Raw genomic sequence first — 20,350 nt, 5'->3', positions numbered from 1 at the left:
CCTGGGAACTGAAACTGCTTAAGATCCTTGGGCCATGGGACAACTGGGTATCCACATGGGAAAAAAGGAAATTGAAGGCTCACCTCACACCATATAGAAAAATTAACTCAAAATTGATCAAAGAACTAAATGTAAATTCTAAAACTGTGAAACTCTTAGAAGAAAATGTAGATATAAATCTTCATGACCTTAGATTAGGCAATGATTTCTTAGATATGACACCAAAAGCACAAGCACCTAAAGAAAAAATAAGTAAATCGGACATCATCAAAATTAAAAACTTCTATGCTTCAACAGACAATACCAAGAAAGTGAAAAGGCAACACACAGAATGGAAGAAAATATTTGCAGTCATAGATCTGATAAGCATCTAGTATCCAGAATATATAAACAATTCTTACAACTCAACCATAAAAAGACAAGTAACCCAATTAAAAAAATGGGCAAAAGGTTTGAATAGACATACCTCCAAAGAAGATATATATGTGACTATTAAAATATGAAGTTATGTGCAACATCATTAGTCTTTAGGGAAATGAAAATCAAAACCACAATGAAATACCCGCTGGAGTGGCTATAATAAAAAAATGATGGATAATAACAAGTGCTGGTGAGGATGTAAAAAATTGGAACCCTCATACATTGCTGGTGGGAATGTAAACTGTTTGGCAGGTCCTCAAAAGGCTAAAAGTAAAGTTATCATTATGACCCAGCAGTTTTACTCCTAGGTAGATGCACAAGAGAACTGAAAACATATGTTTCACACAAAAACTTATATATGAGTCTTCATGACAGCATTATTCGTAACACCCACAAAATGGAAACAACCCACATGCTTATCAACTGATGAAAAGATAAACAAATGTGCTGCATCGTTACAATGAGATATTTTCAGCCACAGAGAGGAATGAAGTACTGATTCATGCCACTACATGGATGAACCTTGAAGACATTATGCAGAGTGAAAGCAGCAGACACAAAAAGCCGTGTATTACATGATTCCGTTTATATGAAATGTCGAGAATAGGCAAATCTATAGAAAAAGGAGGTAGACTAGTGGTTGGCAGGGCGTAGGAAGACAGAGAAATGGAGGTGATGAAAATGTTCTGGAAAAAAGCATGGTAGTGTACACTTTAAAAGTTTGAGTTTTCTGGTATGCGAGTTATATCTCAATTTTTTAAAAAGAGAAAGATCCATGGGCCCTAGGACAACAGTAAAAGAACCACCAACCCCATATGGATGTGTACTTTCTTACCCTGTTTTTGATTACAGTGTCTTTCTCAGCACACGGCTCTTCCTATTGTCTTGTTCTGTGCTGGCTTTGGAGGCAGTTCCCAAAGGCAGGCGGTCTCCCTCCTGAGTCTCAAAGAGGGTGACTCTCACCTCTTTGACCATCTTATTTAGGCTAGAAACACAGAGCCTCGACTTTCGGCTCTCAGATGCTTTATTTATTCAACTGAGACATTGTTCCATGTGTTCATTTAAATAGGGTAAGACTCTCATTTTTGTTGTTGCTGTTAAAATAAGAACTCTAACAGAGCCATAGGCCTTTTTCTTATCATGCAGGAGGAGAGGAAAGTGCCAGTGGTCCTCCAGTTATGTGACAGAGCAATCTTTACACACATGAATACTGTCTAGTATTCGGTGTTTGTTCCATTCAGCGTTCATTCAATTTTGTATTCAGAGATGACAATTCCATCAATATTACCAGGGTGATGAATAATTTAGAAGGTAATCAATCAGAATTACAAGTTATTTTCATAAGCCCTAGCAATAATTTTGTAGTTTTAGGAGTTTTTAGAGACCCCCTTGTTCAAACCCTACTTCTAGAGAACGTAAGTTAGCGATGGATAGGCACAGAGGTCTTGATTTTGCACAGGAAGACAAAATTGGTATTCTTATGAATGTTTTCAAGGTTAATACCTTAACAAATCAGTGTTTGGAGGTAGTTTTCTACCACAGGAAGATCTCTCTCAGTAGCTGCTGAGGCAAGGGGATATCTCCTCTCTTCCAGGGACTTTTTTCTAAATTATGAAGACTTGCATTTTAAAGGCCAGATTCTGGAATTCATTAGTCAGCATTATAAACAAAACATGACAGTAGAGCTAACTTTTAGTGGCAGAAATGGGATAAGTAATGGAAGTAAAATAAGGAGTATTCATCTATTCTCTAGGCTCTGCTTGATTCATCCTTTTACTTCCTACCCCGCCTCCACCTCCAGCCCATGGCAACCAAGCACAGTGCCTGGCATGTTGTAATAGTTTTTTATAAGTGGATTTTGAATGAATGAATAAATGCCTACATTCATGCTTATCCTTGTCTTAGGAAAGAATTCCCACCTTTTGGCCGGAACCTCCATCTTCCAGTAATTGGCCAAAATGACCAACACAAAGGGAAAGAGGAGAGGCACTTGCTATATGTTCTCTAGGCCTTTTAGAAAACATAGAATTGTTCCTTTGGCCACATACATGCAAATCTACAAGAAAGGTGATATTGTAGACATCAAGGGAATGGGCACTGTTCCAGAAGGAGTGCCCCACAAATGTGACCATGGCAAAACTGGAAGAATCTACCGTGTTACCCGGCATGCTGTTGGCATTGTTGTAAACACAGAAGTTAAGGGCAAGATTCTTGCCAAGAGAATTAATGTACATATTAAGCATATTAAGCACTTGAAGAGCAGTGATAGTGTCCTGAAACATGTGAAGGAAAATGACCAGAAAAAGAAGGAAGCTAAAGAGAAAGTCACTTGGGTCCAACTGACCTTTCAGCCTGCTCCACCCAGAGAAGCACTCTTGTGAGAACCAACAGAGAGGAGCCTGAGCTGCTAGAACCCATTCCCTGTGAATTCATGGCATGATAGGTGAAAAAAAATAGAAGACCTCTGGACTGTAAAAATAACAACAAAAAAAGGAATTCCCTCCAGAAAATTTAAATTTTTCTGAGCCTGATGGAATCCGCCTTGCCCTGTTAAGTGGGTCGTCTTCTAAACAGACTGCTTGTTTCCACAGTTATGGAATCATAGTCATGAGTACACACGGGGACAGCCATACTAGGTGTTAAAAAGAGTTCAATATTTACTCCCCTTGAGTGCCCCACTCCACCTCCCTGGCCCTTTTCCTAGGACCCACAATACCGCCTCATGATTCTGGCAACTAAAGCGTTAACACCTGAACCACAGTGGGCCCCGGGACTGCTTCACGAGTGTCTGATGTCTGTGCTGATTGGCCAGTGCCTGCTCTATACAGGTGTTAAATATTTTGAATTGTCACTGCTGTGGACAAGAGCAAACTCCATTTTGGGGCTGGGCAACGTACCTTTACACTTTCCGAGTATCGAGTATCATAGTTCCTCAAACTTTCCCTCTGTGTTGATGGCAGATTTTGATAACCTACCGAAGCTGACTGTGTCGTCTAGACCCAAAGCAGTCACCAGGTCACTGTTTTTCCTTTTATTTTTTAACCACAGGAAAGAGATATACAGTGTATGACATTGCTTACTAAGATTCACCTTTCCTCTCTCATACGCTTTCCTCACACTCTCCAGCTTTTGAGGTTTATTTCTTTCAGGCTTCCTACTCCAAATGTCTCCTTCTGCGCTAACAATATACCTCTCCTTTGGCTCCTCCACCTTTCCTCCCAGCTAACCCTGCTGGAATGCTGGAAGCTCAGGGACAGTAAAGAAACTGAAGACAAAAGCCAAGACCCATTTTAGTGAGGAGGAGGAGGGAAAGACTAGGAGCACTCACTAATGAGTGCTTTTTTCCTGCATCATATCTTACTTGTCTTTATTTATCTGCAACCTGATTTCTTTTAGACTATTATTAATTCATCCAACGTACAAATATTTAAGGAGCATCGATGAGATAAGAAGAAATGAGGGCTGATACCTGAGAATGGAAAAGAAGGGATGTGTCCTGTTCCCAGCCAGGAATACCAGCCAAGAGGCCAGCTTGGGGGCATTACCAAGAGTGGACAGAGCCACGGGAGATAGCCAAAGAATTTTGAGGGACTAGATCAGAGAAGTCAAATCTATCATCAACTGGATCTGGGGACAAGTTCGAGGCTGGGTATGGATGATGGAAGCCTTCAAGGAGATGAAAACTGGAGTGGGATGGGAGACAAGGAGCAAAGGTTGAGAGGGTCTAGTCCTCTGTGTGAACACAGTGGAACACAGTGGAGAAGTACATTTAAACACCTGCCATGGGAAATGAGCTCCATACCGTGTGAAGGATGAAGATGGCTGGGCCTGGAGGAAAAGATTCAGTGTTCATGTACGCAGAGGTGATCGTTTTGTGACTGTGGGCCTTTCTAGCTCACAGCATGTACCAAACCAGCATCCTGTGTGACCCAGGAGCCAAACCCAGAAGTCCCAGGAGTAAATTCTAGGCCAGGCTCTGCCCTGTGGCTTGCCTTGTGTTTAACACTCAGCATTGAGAGATGACCTGCGCTGTGCGAGTAGAGGACCAGAGCTGTTGGATTTGGAAGGAGAGAACCTGACGTCTTCCCCAACTGCAAAGCCCTAAGTCCCCATGTAGAAAGAGCAGAATGGAGTTGCCTTGGGAGTATGAATCTTTCCATGTCAAACTGAAACTGCTGCCCATCTCTGCCAAATTTCAGTCATTGAACAAGGCCACACTTTGGGGGCAGGTAGAAGGAGAGGCAGGTGTTTATTGATGAGACCAGATGAAGACTTTTTCATGGCCACCTAGCAATTATTACATTATTATTGCATGGCAGTATCCAGCACTTAACATTCAATATCTGTCACTTTCTTATTTCTGGTCACTATCTTGGAATAGAAGCAGATTTTATTAACTAATTTTGCTTTTAATTTACAACAACAGCTTGAGATACACACAAAATTTAACAGTTGTTGCTTTTGGAGAGGAAAAGTGGATGGGCTGGGGACCAAAGACTTGCTTTTTCCAATATATACGCTTTTGTATATTTTGAATTTTGTATCATGGGTACATATTACCTACTAAGAATAAGTTAATTAGTTTTTAAAAGCTATAGCTTCACTTCTTTAGCATTTAATTTCCCAAATGAAAAATATACCGATCTACCATTCTCCTCACCCTAGATCTACCATGAATTTGTTTTATAAATTCCTTCTAAGAGAGACTATATTTTTCTTTCTCTAGGATGAGCTGAAATTACTTGGAAAGCAAGGGGTCATGTTGCTATTGTGCATTCAAGAACCAGCAACCAAAAGCCCCACCAGCAAACTCAATCCCAATGAACTTGAGAATGTAGCCACCATCAAAAGGTGAGTGAGGGAGGTCGAATCTGCTTTTTCAAGAGAGTGTATGTAGAGCTAAATGATCTGAAGCAACCAGGAACAGGTTGGAACAGCTACTCTTTGGTCTCGCTGGGGTCAAGAAAGAATAATATTTGAGACAACGACAACAAAAAAGATGGTACCTGTCTGATGTCCATCTACAGAGATCTTTTTGTGAGAATGCTCTTTCCTCCTCTGTTGATATGCTGTCATCCCAGGATTGCAAGGGAGAAGGTAGTATTTGTTGAGCTTGGCTTCCAAATGACAGTTTCGCTGGGTGCTCTGCTTTACCCACCTGTCATTTCAGGTGGAAAACAAAAGGCACAAAGGTAAGGTTACCTGGGGCACATTTGAAAGCACAGCGGCTGCATCTAAGTGAAGTTTCTGCCTAGCACCAAGGGTGTTCTGATGGAAAAATGGAAAATGTGAAAACCAAGTAAACCCTGAGAAAGTCATAGATGACACAGACTTGCATCATAAGGACATTACCACAATTAAAAACACTAACTGAAGGGGCCAGCCTGGTGGCATAGTGGTTAATTTCATGCTCTCTGCTTTGGTGCCTTGGGGTTCACAGGTTTGAATCCTGGGTTCAGACCTACATACTGCTCAACAGGCCATACTGTGGTAGAGTCCCACATGCAAAGAGGAGGAGGATTGGTGCAGATGTTGGCTCAGTGACAATCTTCCTCAAGTAAAAAGAGGAACATTGGCAACAGATGTTAGCTCAGGGCCAATCTTCCTCACCAAAAAAAAAAAGAAAAGAAAAAGGGGGAGCTGGCCCTGTGGCCAAGTGGTTAAGTTTGTGCGCTATGCTTTGGCAGCCCAGGGTTCACAGGTTTGTATCCTGGGCGCAGACCTACCTACCACTTGTCAAGCCATGCTGTGGTGGCATCCCACATAGAAGAACTATAATGACTTACAACTAGGATATATAACTATGTGCTGGGGCTTTGGGGAGGAAAAAAAAAAAAGAGGAAGATTAGCTCAGGGCCAATCTTCCTCAAGAAAATAAAATAAATAAATAAATAAATAAATAAATAAATAAATAAAATGACACTGACTGAAAACACAGGTGTTATCTACGTAAGCCTGTACGGACCCCTGTGCAAATGAAAGCTAGCCACTATGTCACTCTCTCATTCTTTCTTGACAGGTTATTAGTTCAGTTGGATGAAACAGAAAAAGCCTTTAGTCACTTTTGGTCCGAGCATCACCTGAAGCTTACCCAGTGCCTGCAACTACAGCGCTTTGAGCACAACTTTTGTGAGGTGTTGTTTTCTTGTTTCATAGAACTTCCTTTTGTCATTCAGTGACCTCTGGTTCTCTCTTCCTCCTTGAATTCTGGGTATCAAGCTTCCCTCTTCTCCTGATCCAGCCCCCTTCCTATATCCTGCTTCCTCACAGACCATCCTCTTCTCACTTTTTCAGTGGGGTAGCAATGTCCTGGAATCCCATTTTCCTTTTGGCATATATGGAATTTCAGTGATGGGTCGTCTTCCTTTTTGATAGATGATTTGTTGAGTGTGGCTTTAATATTCCATCTACATGTGTCTCAGGCACCCTATCCCCCAAAGCTTAATCTAAAAGCTAATGAGCTGTTTAAAAAAAAATGTATACATAGATACACTCAGGTCCTGAATCCTTTTTAGATTTTCAAGTTTTCTTAGAGTATAACAAAGCTATACCTCCAGATAGGTACTCATTGGCTTATTTCTGGACTGTTCTCCTGTGTCTCATAGGTTAAACTTGCCCTGGACACCCTGCTGGCAGAGCAGGCAGAGTTTACAGACATTGGAGACAGCGCGATGCATGTGGAGCAACTTCTTAAGGAACACAAAGAACTGGAAGGAAAAGGCCAGGTTTGTTGATTGCTATTTTTGTGGACTGGGAAAGAAGTCACTGTGGACAGTGACAGATCATGTCCATTCATTATTGGAATATGGCTAAAGGACACAGGAATGCCCAAATCCTGCCAGCGGCGCAGAGTTCTCTGAAGGCTGCTGGGGGACCCGGTTTGGAGCTGGAGGCTCAGGTGGGGAGAGAGCTACTGCGGCCCTGCCCGCTTGTGAGTGGCCTCGCTAGTGGAGGTGCAGCAAGAAGGAAGCTCACAACGGGCACATTACTCACAGGGGTGGCTGTGGGGACGGGGTTGGTGGTAAGGAAGGGAAACTTTAAAAGGGGGGACCAGAAAAAAGTAAGTACTGGTTTTATAATGAGCAAGACTATGAAAAGGGGGAAACTGGTCCATCTTAGTTCTGTTGCTACACAAAACTGGAAAACTTTCTCCTTTCTCATGCCCAAGAGTTGTAAGTATCAAACTTGTAAAGGAAGGTGTGTTTCACAACTCTCGTAGCAGAATTCAACAGTTTCCCAGATCGGCACTCTAGTCAGCACTCAGGAGTGAGTCTATTTTAAGTCCTTACAAATTCGGGTTACTATCAATTAAGGAAGCTGAGTCTCGTCTTTCTAGAGAAGTTCCCTTCTGCTTTTCTTCACTTAGGTTCTCTATATTTTGTCTCTTGGGGACCAAGTCCTCTGTGATTAGCACTTCCTTTATGAGCTAACCTGGGGGCATGTTTCCTAGATGGTAATTTTGTAGTACTGGAGATTTGCTTCTCAAAGCACAATCCTCTGTCCAGCAGCATAGATGTCACTGAGTGAGAACTTGTTCAAAATATGGCATCTCAAGTCCCACCTCAGAATCAGAATCTGGATTTTAATAAGATCCCCGGGTGACTGACCTACACATTATAGAGACATACCCCACTAAAGGATAGTAACGACTGTGGACCAAGGCTACTCTGACATTAAGAGCTGTCAGTTGTAGGTTCTAAGCTGGAGGTGCTTCTGCACGTGCGTGAACACGTGACCTCACTGTGCACCCAGACTCTCGCTCAGGAATCCCATCCTTCCCCAGTGAGCACTTCTTCTGTTATCAGCGATCATCTGACAGCTAAACACATTAGTGCTAAAGGCACAAGTCGTCAGAAACAATTATCAAACGATGAAAAGAAAGATTGAGGGGCTTGCTCCGCGGCCGAGTCGTTAAGTTCGCACGCTCCGCTGCGGCGGCCCAGGGTTCAGATCCTGGGCACGGAAACGGCACCGCTTGTCAGGCCACGCTGAGGCGGTGTCCCACATCCCACAACTAGAAGCACCTGCAACTAAGATATACAACTGTGTACGGGGGGGTTTGGGGAGATAAAGCAGAAAAAAAAAAAAGATTGGCAACAGTTGTTAGCCCAGGTGCCAATCTTTGAAAAAAGAAAAGAAAAGAAAAGAAAGATGGAATTTCATGTATCTGATGACTATATGTCTCCAAGACAGTCCCAATTTATGTAATTTTAGTTTTTCCAAGAGAATGCCTTATTAAATGTAGATATTATGTATTTTCACTTACATACATTCATATGTTAGGAAAAAATGCCTTATCAAGCCAAGTGTCTTCATTTTTGGTTTGAAAAATATGGTCATGGGAGCCAGCCCAGGGGCATGCTGGTTAAGTTTGCGCACTCTGCTTCGGTGGCCAAGGATTTGCAGGTTTGGATCCTGGGCATGGACCTATATACCGCTCATCAAGCCATGCTGTGGTGGCCTCCCATGTACAAAATAGAGGAAAATTGGCAGAGATGTTATCTCAGGGCCAATCTTCCTCACACACACACAAAATACATATATACATGGTCTTAAAGGTAGCTAATGACCTACCAGAAAGGCATTCACTCATCACCAGGTATTCCTTGTCCTAGGTTCTGAGGATATGGTGGTGAACCAGACAGTCAAGACCCTGCTCTTATGGAGCTTACATTCTCCTGGGGAGAGATAGACAAAAAGTAATCAAATAAATAATAAGCTCAGACAGTGACAAGCGGTATGAAGAAAATAACAGGATATAGTGGAAAGTGACTAGGGGTGCTACTTTAGCAAAGGTAGTCATGAAAGGCCTCTGTGAAGGTGACCTTTGATCTGAGATCTGGATAGCCATGCAAAGATTTGGGGAATAGCATTCAAGGCAAAGAAGCTGCAAGTGTAAAGGTCTTAAGATGGGAATGAGGTTGGTGGGTTCAAGGAAGGTGGCTGGAACATAGTGAGCCAGGAAGGAACCAGGTGGGAGCAATGATGGTGAGGATTTGGATTTTATTCTCAGTGGAACAAGAAGCCATTGGAGGGTGCTCAGGGTTGTGTTTTGAATAGTAGGGATGGATCTGCATGACTGCACCCACATTCTCTCTTCTGCCCACCTCCTTGGATTGGTGATCCTTGGTACATACTTTAAGGATCACTGACCAAAGCTAGGGGCACATTCCTACGGTCATGAGATGTAAGAATTCTCTGTGTGCCCATGTCCCATCTTTCATGGGCAGAGTTTCTGAATCAGCTAGACTAACCCACTGCAGACGACCCTCAGAGCCAGGCTGATTGGTTTTATCCATTCTGTGCCTTGCTTGCCCTGTTTTTTACTTGTTTTCTAAAGGATATGGTAGACTTATTCCTCCACCTTTGGGTGGACCAAGCAAAGCTATCTTATCATAACTGGGACGTTTTTAACACGTCTTTGCTCAGATTTCTAAGAGGCATGATAAGGGTTGGCTAGTCTTTCCATTTGTCATGTAAAATGTTAGAAGAACAAGGTGATATCTGGCTGAAATCCACCAAAAGCTGGTTGTGGTTTGTCCTTCGCTCAGCACTCAGCGTTCAACTTCCCTCTCAGCATGGCCACACACTGATTTCTGGGTTATTGCCACCTTCCTTATTCTGTGCGGTGATATCATCCTCTTGGGTAACCTCTGAGCCAACTTACTAACCAGACTCCTGCTGCCTGCTGCTTGAGCCTTTTCTTCTATCTTGTTCTGGTTTGAGGGTTTAGCAGTCTTTTGAGTGCTCCTTTCTAATTTGGAGAAACAGTGGTTTTAGACAGCCTCCTACTTCTTTAAAAGCTGAGTTTGCTGTAGGGTTTTGGCTGTGAGGCGTGCTGGGGCCTTTGGTGAGGGGCCAGCCAGTAATAGGCCAGGAAAAGGCAGGGAGAACCAACCTTTCCCCCCAAGGCCAGGAGCCAGCAGTTACACTACTTTGTCCAAGAAGGCATGGAAGTCAGATCATTAATTTCCCAGAGACATAATCTAGCTTGAGGGCCATGGCGGGTTTTTTTTAATGGAAATTTTCAAACACATGCAAAAGTAGATCAATTAGTACAATGAATTCGCATGTGTCTATCGCTCAGCTTCAATAACCATTAGCTTTCTGCCTTTCTCCATTCATCTGGCCCACCTCCCTGTGCATACATTCCATCCTATGCCATTGTCTGTGGATTTGTTCTGAGTCCCCTGAGATGGCAGCATCACATTTTCTCACCGTTTTCTTCCACAGGAAACACTCCCAGCTTTTATCCGTCCTAGCAGTAGAGTCCTCGGGAGAAAAATTAGCTGTTATTACAATAAAGATTTCTGAATCGCGTGTTGCAACTTGACTATGCAGCTTTCTGGAATTTTCAGCATCTGAAAGATGCCAGGCAGGCTTGTGATCAGAGCTCCAGATTTCAGCCATTTATTTCTCATTATTTCTTTTCTACTTTGAAGGTTTTGTTACCTGATTATCTTGAGCAGAAGCTGTATGGATTAAAAAATAAGCTGCAATTTGGAGGTTTTACTGTAAAGTTCTTTGTAGGCACCCAAAGGATCTGATAGTCAAGGCTGTGCAGCCATCATTCACAGCACCTGTGAGGAGGCCAAGGGGGCTGGACAGTGATGAGGCACAGGCTTGGGAGTCAGACAGAACTGGATTCAAAGCTCAGCTCTAACAGCCACCAGCTGTGTGACCCTAGTCACGCTCTTAGCTTTCTTAGCCTTAGACATCCTCCCATCTATAAAAGGGACAATAATGATTCCTACCTCACAGAGTCCTTGTAAAGATTAAATGAGTTAGATGTGTGGTAAGGACTTAGTGAGTGCCTGGAACGAAGTGGGTGGTCAGAATTCGGAAACTGCCGTGTTATACAGTGATGTTCCAGCTGTCCAGTGGTGGTTCCTGTTATATTTACATTTGGACGTGTTACTCACATTTTTCCTCCAACGTCTCAACTGTTTTAAGAACAGTTTGAAGGGTGAGGTGCCACATGCCAAGTGAAGGGCAGGCTGTGATCACCACAGGACACGGGAAATATCCTATGGTAAAGTTCCCTGGGCCAGTAAACTTGTGCTAATCTTAATAAATTAGGCAGCTGGACTTGGAAAAACAATTGTCAACAGAGAAGTCCTTGCTGAGTTTTCATGCTTCTATATTTGACTAAAGTCAGAGAGGTTTGATCAACCAAATGAGTCTCTAAGCTTAGACAGAACGAGTGCAGCCGTTTTTCTCTGTGTGTGTTGGTCAGAGCCAGCTTCTGGTGCCAGACTGCCTGAGTTTGGAGCCTGGCTCTTCTCTGTCCACCCAGGTCACCTTGGGCCATCGTGCCTCCACTCTTCTTTTGTAAAACAGCACCTATATTAAAGGGTTTGTTGTGAAGAGTAAAAGAAACAATTGATGGAAGCATTCAGAACAGTGTCTGGCGGATAGTAAGCCCCCAGTGAAGGTTAGCCGCTGTTGTGAATATCACAGAGGTGGTGGGGTAAATTCTGAGCTGGTATGTTAGTAAGGCTCCTCAACCCAGCAAGAGTGTCTCGTTCATTCCTCATTCAAATATTTCTTGATCTCCTACCATGCCAAGCACTGTTCTAAGTTCTAAGAGGGGGTGGTGAGGGAAGGATGGGCCTGTCTAGGCACAGAGAGCAAGTAGAGAAGGCATGGAGCCCTGAGCTGCCTGACTATTTGGGGAACTACAAATGGGTCATTAGTCCAGTGGAGGAGGGGGACGCACAGGTATAAGCCAGAAAATAAAAGGCCTCTGTGCATTACTCAGGAGTTTGAACTTTCTCCTGAAGACCGTAGGGATCCAGGAAAGGATTTGAGGCTTGGGAGTGATGTAGGCATGATAAGATGTCGTAATGGAATTGCTGCTTCATCAGCGGCATGGAGCATGATTTGAAGGAAAGCCAAGGAAAGCAAAGATGCCAACTATCCCAGTCAGAAAGCATGGAGGCCTGAACACAGTGACACGGAGGTGGTGGAGAAGGGCTCGGAATTCAAAAGTTATTAAGAAGAATGTGGGCTCTGCAGGGCTTGGTGAATAACTGGCTGGGTAAGAGGGCAGGAGTTTTGAGATTGGTGAAACCATAAGCCACTGTAAGTTAAGAGAGGACAAATTGTCATCACCTAGAGTCATCATGACTCCTTGTGTTACTGTAAAGAGTGAGACCAGGGCAGATGTGGCACACTGGATATTCAACATGGTCAGCAAGGGTGCCTATGGGCTCTCTGCTCCTAGAAACCTTTGGGAGTGTGGCACTCATCTGTGTTGACTCAAAGGTCAATGTTGGTTCACACATTTCCAGCCAAGCAGATCACTGTATTGTCTTGTTCATTGGTTCATTCATTGGTTCATTTTGTTGATCAAATATTTATGAGATGCCTACTAAGTGCTTTCATGAAGCTTACACATTGGTGGAAGTAGGTGGAGGAGGGAAGAATCATGTATTAAAGAAAGAAGATGTTTTGAGACAGAAGTAAGTACTGTTAAAAAATGAAAACCAAGTGAGGGAGAGGCCTGGGTGGGTGGGTTGCGGGCAGTGACTAGATACTGTAGTCAGGGAAGGGCCTGTGAGAGGTGAGCCAAGAGCTTAGACTTGAATGACCCTGGGAGGAGCATCCCAGGGAAGGGCGCTGAGGCAGGAGCTGGTGTGGTTACCAGCCTTGTTTAAGCCACACCTGTTACCTGAGTTACTGCAGTAGGCCCCCCGCTGGTCTCCCTGCTTAGCCTTTTCTCTGCCATTCTCAACACCGCAGCTGGAGCGATTCTTTTAAAAATATGAATGAAATCCTCCAGGGCTTCCTGTGTCACAATGAGTAAAAGCCAAAATGCTCACAATGGCAGCAAGGCCCTCCCCCAAGAGCCTCCCTCTTTCCTCTCTGATCGTGTCTCCTACTCCCTTACTGCTTGCTCCTCTGCTTCAGCCACAGCGGCCTCCTCCTGCTGCCTGAACATGTCAAACTTGCCCCCACGGCCCAGCCAAGGACCATGTGGCTTGACCCTCACTTCGGGTCTTGGCCCCTGTGTCATGGGTTCCCAAGACCACACCCAGAGATGAAGATTTGCCAGGAGGACTAATAGGACTCAGTATATGATTATACTCACGGTTATGATTTATTACACTGAAAGGATACCAAGCAAAGTCAGCAAAGGGAAAGGTGCATGGAGCAAGTCTGGAGGAAGCCAGGCAGATGCTTCCAAGAGTCTTCTGCCAGTGGAGTCCCACACGATGCTCTTAATCCCCCCAGCAATGGGTTGTGACAACATTCTGAAATGTTGTCTATCAGGGCAGCTCAAGGGGCTCAGTGCCCAGAGTTTTTCTTGGGGGCCGGTCATGTAGGTAGCCTCTGCCTAGCATATACCAGAATTACAGACTCCCAGAAAGAAATCAGATGTTCAACATAAAACATATTATTTGCATAAATGGTTTAGGCATAGTGAGCCATTCTTATCAGGAGATGGGAGGAATCCTCCTGACATTCCTACATGCCAGCCAAGGGCCAACCTTGCAAGCAAGCCTTTCTATGGGCAGCAATCTCAGGCCTGTTGTGTTAACTCTTCTGCACAGCTCAGATAACACCTTCTCATGAGCCCTTCTCTCACTATCCTATTTTAAGTAACAACTCCTCTACCAGCACTCTCTGCCCTCCCCTTCCTGTTTCACTTCTCTCCATAGCACTCATCACTAAGATATTAAATAATCTACATATTTGTTTATTGCCTGTCTCCTATTAAAATGTAAGTTCCATGATGGCAGGGATTTTTGTCTGCTCTGTTTACCACCAAACTCCCAGCACCTGGACAATGCTTGGCACATGGTAGGTCCTCAATAATATGTGATGGATGAATTAAAAACAGAAAAACATGGCACATGTGGTTAGAACACAGCTAGCCATGGAGAGAGAAGTAGGAAATGTGGTTGCCGAGCAGACAGGGACCTAGTGGGTTGCAGGAGGAGGTTTTGACAAACAGATTTCTTAAGTCTCACGACACTCCGTGGAGTTATCCAAACCAAATCTTTTCCAGTTTCTCAATTTCAGCTCACTCCCCGCTCTCCTTGGGGCCACATGTCTGTCCCTTTCCTTTTCCATTTAGTTGACAGGGGAATTCAGCATCTCCTATTCTATGCAGTATAACACTTTATACTCTTTTGCCCTAGAACTTATCACAGTTGTAGTAATTTAATTATTTAATTTATTTAATATCTGAGTTCTCCATTAGACTGCAAAATTCCTGGCTTATTAACACTATATCCTCAATGCCAACCTCCCAGAACTCAACAAATATTTGAATGAATGACTTGCTCTTCTTCAGAGTGCAGACCCTGGGCTAGGCTAGACTTCCAGGGGACCTTGAACCTGCACAGAGCTTCCCCAGCTTCCCCAGCCTTTCAGCCTAAGGCCTGAATCAACGTCTCCCTAGCCTCCCTCCTGGCTTGGAGCACACAGTGCCAGGGAAATAGCAGCCCCACCGTGACCTGGCTTCTAAAGCTTGACTGTGGATGTTCACTTCACAGGAGCCTTTGGAAAAGGCCCAGCTGCTTGCACTAATTGGGGACCAGCTCATCCAAAGCCACCACTATGCGGTGGACTCCATCAGACCCAGGTGTGTGGAGCTCAGGCACCTCCGTGATGACTTCATCAATGAAAACAAGAAAAAACACGACATTTTAGGAAAGTCCTTGGAGTTGCATAGACAGCTGGACAAGGTAAGCAAAACAAAGCCATGATCAGGATGTCTGCAAAATTTTCTGTAAAAAAGTCTTAAAATCGTGCTTGCAGATTTGAAGTCAGGCCTGCCAAATTCCAAACCCCAGCCTGTTTAGACTAGACAGCAACATTGTGTGCAGAGGGTTCACAGGGAGGGGGCGCAGCTGTGATCTCTGGCAAGTGCCCTGTCAGCAGGGGCAGTGGCTTCTGGAGCCTTCCCTGTCAGCTGTTCCCAGGCGGCAGGCACCTCACGCCCATGAGTCAGCATGCTCCATTCCCACAGTTGTCTCTCCCCGATGGCTGGGGGCACCTGCCCAGGCTGTTTACATCGTCCCCTTGCCAAAGGGATTTTAATGTCAATGAAATACAGCTGTTTCAGAGGCAAGTGGCTCAGAGGTCCTGGTGTGCAGCCTGCTCTGTGTGCTGAGCTCTCTGCAGGATCAGCTGCTGTTTTCCTCACCCCATTTCTGCTCCAGAAATAATAGCCTCACGCTGAATGTGTGGAGTGTGTGTGTGTTTGGGAGAATAGGTCGCTGCTGTGACTCTGCAGGAGACCCCCGCTCAATGTTTTCTGCAGATCTAGGCATGATGTTTAAAGAGAAAGTTTTCATAGTATATATCAAAGCATAATCACGTATTATTTTGAAAATCCAAAAATGCAGGAAGGAGGAGGAAAAAAGTTACTCACGGACACCTACCTACATCCCACTCCCTTCCTCATCTGCACAGTGGTAATCATTAATTTTTAAATATCTTCATCATTTTTTGTTATTCTAAAAGTAGTACACATTCAGTGTAGATAATGTAGAGAAAAATAAAGACAAATTTAAGTTGCTACAATTTTCCCACTTGGAGATAAGTACTTTGGAACGCTCCCTTCTGATCTTTTTCTCTGTATAGTTATTTTACATAGCTCTTCGGGTCACTTGGTAAATGGAAATGCAGATGTAGTTGCACTGGCAGTTTCTTTTCATATAAATATTCAGGCAGCACAAGGGCCCCTGTCTTTCTGTTTAAGTCTTTTAAAAGTTGAATTGTTAGAATTCATCACCTATCTGATTTCATCCAAGCCTTCTGGAAAGTTTGAGTTTGGCTGTTCTGATTTACAAAGCTTTGTATTCTTGGGTGCTTCCCTGGGAAAGACAAATGCCAGTAAGTATACATGTGTACAGAGGAAAGGGGTGTTTTTGTTAAAAGGGACATTCCCTCCCACAGAAAGGCGTGTAGGGCTGGGTCTAATGCCTTATTAGTCACCCTCTCCTCTTGTAACCAATTAGGATGCAAGACGATTGGCCTAGTGGGAAACCCGAAAAGTCACTGGTTGCATTTCACTATGGTTAGACTGATCTTAGAAATACTTAACTCTCTCCTCCTGGAGATGTAGCAATTACTGTTAGTGGAAAAAAGAAGAATGTTTATACGATTCATTTTACTGACTGGGTGACCTCCCTGAGAAGTGGATGGATGTGAAATTGGTTTGGGCTTGTCCAACTCACAGTTGTGTTTACAGTGGGTAGACCTCTAAACTTTAGGCTGTCCCATGACAATTTCCCATTGTCTCAGAATCTTTGTAGATCCCAGACGAGCTCAGACCTCCTGAGGGTTGTGGCGGCTGAGTTGTGGTCAGGCGAACTGCACAGGGCACTGTGTTTCTTTTCAAAAGGTCAGCCAGTGGTGTGAAGCGGGAATCTACCTCTTGGCTTCCCAAGCTGTAGACAAGTGCCAGTCACGAGAGGGGGTTGACATTGCCTTGAATGACATTGAGGCGTTCCTGGGCACAGAGAAGGAGTACGAGCTGTCCAGCCTCAAGGAATTTTACAACCAGTTTGAGTTGATGCTCACCCTTGACGTCAAGGTAATGTTTCTGGGTTTTATCCTGCGGTTGGGAAGAAGGTCTTGGGGGGCTTTGCCTGTTGCCTAAGAAAGTCCAGGCGGGATGCACTCAGGCTAACCAGTTCTTGAGCCCTCAGGTGACCTCTTAGACTCCTGGTCTGTGCTTTCTGGCAAACTGACCCTTTATGGTCTGACTCAAATATCACCTTCAGTTATTCATTTCTTTCCAGATACTTATGAGCATCTCTGATGTATCATGTACTGTGCTGAAGACACACAATGAGCAGAAATAGATATGGTTCCATCCCTCCTGGAACTTACAGTTTAGTGGGAGAGGCTGACATTAATAAATATCAAACACAAGACAAAAAAAATGTGTTCCAAGCTGAATAAGTGCTCTGGAGGAGGGATTCAGGGTCCTGTTGGGCATGTAGCACAGGAACGTGACCTGGACTGGGGGTCAGGGAAGGGCTCTGGGAAGAGTCATTTGAGCCAAGACCTGGAGAACGAGTAGAGACAATGGAGGAACCTTTCCAGACAGAAGGAACAGCATGTGCTGAGGCCGCAGGGCTAGAGAGAGCCTGACACAAGTACAGAACCTGAAGGTCGGGGTGGCTAGAGTACAGAGAGCAAGGGCAGAGTGTTTGGGGTGCGATTGGAGAGGGGCAGATGGGGTGGGGCTGTGTGGGCCATATTAAGGAGATTGGCCTTTATTCCAAGAGCAGTGGGGAGCAACTCCTTTTGAGAGGAGCACACTTCTCTAAAGCCCACAGAGTTATAGATAGCACACCTTCTTCTGAGATCCACATCATCTTGTATGGACCTCTGCTGAAGGGGCTTATTTACCTCTTTTGAGTCGTGGACCCTTTCAAGAATCTGATTCACCTATTTTCAGTGTTCTGCATACTCATAGTGATTGAAGGGAGTTTGATGTCAGTACTGTTTACAAAGATGTGGGCAGGATTTAGGGAACCCAAGAGGGACGGCAAAGTACCCTGGGGCTGGTGAGAAACAGGGAGCGGTTACCACCCCTAAGTCTGAAAGACAAAGGGGACCCAGGAAGTGCTACAGCTATGACTGTAAGAGAGGCAGCCTGTATAAGCTGTGGCCTTGGGCAGTGGAATGCAGGCACTGGTGGAGAAATACGTACCCTTACCTCTCTCTCCCCTTCCCAGATTTCCTTCTGGTTCTTCCTGTTGGCCAAAGCCGAATAAAAGCCTACGGGCAAGTGAGCCCATCTGATGGAGTCCATAGAGGTCAGCTTCCTGGGCCACAGAGCAGGGTAGAGAAGACGTAATTGGGGAGCAAACAGGGAGTATCCAGCATATATAAATTTTTATAATTAATTATAGGGGACACCCTGAAGTCTATCCATGGACCCAGGCTAAGATCTTGCTCTAATATGACACATTTTACACTGTATTCTATTTATTTATTTTTAGTAACTTATTATCCTGGGAGCTCCTATAGGGCAGAGCCTCATCCACCTCTGTCCCTGTGCCTAGCCTGTGCCTCGTGTCTAATCCATGTTTATTGAACAAGTGGGCAGGCAAGTGGCAGAGGGGCTGAGTGCAGTGGTGGGGGCAGCTCCGTGTGGAGTTGTACCTTAGTGATGTTCTTTCCCTGACTCCTCCCAGTGAGTTTTGGTTGTAAAGTGTGATCTTGAGGCGGGGTGGGGAGTGGTTGGGCATACCACCTTTTTCCAACACAAGGATGCTTCTACTTCCCTGCAGAGAGGACAAAAAGAAGGTCCTTCTGTTGTAGTTGCTATGCTGTAGACCCAGTGTGGGTAGCCCCAGGTCAAATTCCTAAGGCAAAACAGTCTCACCCAGCTTCAACTCCATTGGCTGCTCAAATGAGTGTATCAGGTCAGCTAGGGAGATTTGTAGCTGCTGCTGCTGTTCCGGCCAACTTCAGCAAACTTCTTGACCACACTATCCACCAAGAAATGAATAAAACTTAATAAACTACCTCTGGGAACATGGCAACAACATGGAGGAAGGATTAGAAGAGAAATAATAAAAAAAAATCCTATGTGTAAAATGGACCAAAATATCCACAAAGCCCATCTTTTCTTCTTTTGGTTTGGAGTAAAATTCTAGATTATAAGATTTAAATATCTTATTGTGTCAGAGAGTTTTGTCCACTAAGGAGTAATGACTTTCTTGTCAAAATTGGTAATCTATACATATAGCAATATTCCTAGATATATGGATACACACGGGTTGGTCTAGACACATGTATCTCCTTTCTTGGACAGTTGAGAGCCTAGAAGCAAAGAGACCCCCAGGATCAATGAGCACACCTAGCACTGAGGTCTTGGTTTCTAATTCCATTCTTCAAGAAAAGAGAATTGAGCTCCTTGGAGAAATGGCTGATTCTAGGAGTGAGGCAGGAAATACAGAAGATGATCCTAGAGCATCTTGTAGTACCAGAAAGTAAGGAACTGTGAAAAACAAGACAACAAACCACAGTGGTGGAACATAGGAAGCAATTGAAAGAGCTCCCCGTGGCCAATGCTGGAACAATTTGAGCAAGAAAATTAATAAAGTAGTATTGGATTACAACCCAAAGTATAATATAGATATCCGTGAATTCATACTGATATAAATAAATGGGGGGAGAGGAAACCAATCTCCCATCCAGAAGAATTTCAAATTCTTTACGCAGATACTCTGCCCTCGAGAAGGTGGAGCATAACTTCCCTGCTTCTTAAGTGTGGGCTGCACATAGTGACTTCCTTTCAAGGAGTACAGTAATGGGAGGGAGAAATCAAAGAGCGACTTTAGAGTGGAGAAATCTAACAAAGGCCACCTCAGCCAGGTGAAGGAGGTCAACATCAACAGTCCTAAGTTCATGCAGGTAGTATGTACCCTTGATACGATGTGATGAAAATGGCACGTTACTTCTGTGATCTTCCCCCTAAATACCCATAACTCCAGTCTAATCATGAGAAAAACATCAGATAAACCCCAACTGAGGGACATTCTACAAAATACCTGACCAATACTCCTCAAAACAGTCAAGGTCATCAAAAACAAGGAAAAGCCGAGAAACTATCGCCACCAAGAGGAGCCTGAGAAGTCATGACAACTAAATGAAATGTGCTGTCCTGGATGGGACCTTGGAGAGAAAAGATAAAAACTAAGGAAATCTAAATAAAGTATGGACTTTATTTAATAATAACAATTTATTTTAATAATAAAAATAATGTATCAATATTGGGTTTTCATTCATTGTAGCAAATGGACCATGCTAATGTAAGATGTTAGTAATAGGGGAAACTGGGTGTGCTATATATGGGAAACTGCTATTTTGTAATTTTTCTGTAAATTTAAAACTACTCTAAAAAATAAAATTTATTTTTAAAAAACTGGTACTCTCTGTGTAAATGATTGAC

The 20,350-nt window shown here is 43.9% G+C and overlaps 3 protein-coding genes across 14 annotated transcripts in view; 2 read left to right on the top strand and 1 right to left on the bottom strand.

The window, feature by feature from the left end:
* MCF2L2 (MCF.2 cell line derived transforming sequence-like 2) overlaps positions 1–20,350 on the top strand; it is a 240,526-nt gene that overhangs the window by 107,619 nt on the left and 112,557 nt on the right. For all 8 annotated transcript variants that reach the window (XM_070583232.1, XM_070583235.1, XM_070583233.1 and 5 more), the window contains 5 exons: positions 5,147–5,271; positions 6,440–6,554; positions 7,026–7,145; positions 14,925–15,116; positions 16,781–16,972. In XM_070583232.1, coding sequence (XP_070439333.1) covers positions 5,147–5,271; positions 6,440–6,554; positions 7,026–7,145; positions 14,925–15,116; positions 16,781–16,972 — 744 coding nt within the window. The remainder of the gene's footprint in view (positions 1–5,146; positions 5,272–6,439; positions 6,555–7,025; positions 7,146–14,924; positions 15,117–16,780; positions 16,973–20,350) is intronic.
* B3GNT5 (UDP-GlcNAc:betaGal beta-1,3-N-acetylglucosaminyltransferase 5) overlaps positions 1–20,350 on the bottom strand; it is a 75,648-nt gene that overhangs the window by 3,622 nt on the left and 51,676 nt on the right. For 3 of the 5 annotated variants that reach the window (XR_011529370.1, XR_011529371.1, XR_011529376.1), the window contains 2 exons: positions 8,995–9,098; positions 5,427–5,578 (listed from right to left, as the gene is read on the bottom strand). The gene's annotated coding sequence lies outside the window, so the exon portion shown is untranslated. Of the gene's footprint in view, positions 1–5,426; positions 5,579–8,994; positions 9,099–18,778; positions 18,885–20,350 lie in introns of those variants that run through there. The other 2 variants (XR_011529372.1, XR_011529374.1) reach the window with 2 other exon arrangements.
* On the top strand, positions 174–2,816 carry LOC139077105 (large ribosomal subunit protein eL21-like). Its single transcript, XM_070583253.1, has one exon. It carries the CDS (start codon positions 2,379–2,381, stop codon positions 2,799–2,801), a length of 423 nt encoding a protein of 140 aa, XP_070439354.1. The 5' UTR covers positions 174–2,378; the 3' UTR covers positions 2,802–2,816.

This window comes from Equus przewalskii, chromosome 18 (assembly GCF_037783145.1).
Source record: "Equus przewalskii isolate Varuska chromosome 18, EquPr2, whole genome shotgun sequence".
NCBI classification, from domain to species: domain Eukaryota; kingdom Metazoa; phylum Chordata; class Mammalia; order Perissodactyla; family Equidae; genus Equus; species Equus przewalskii.
The sequence above is the reverse complement of the archived record's forward strand: the minus strand, read 5'-3'. Positions and strand labels throughout refer to the sequence as shown.

Bases quoted from the DNA above. Each gene is read 5' to 3' on its own strand.
- LOC139077105 (XM_070583253.1), top strand. From the start codon at position 2,379: ATGACCAACACAAAGGGAAAGAGGAGAGGCACTTGCTATATGTTCTCT.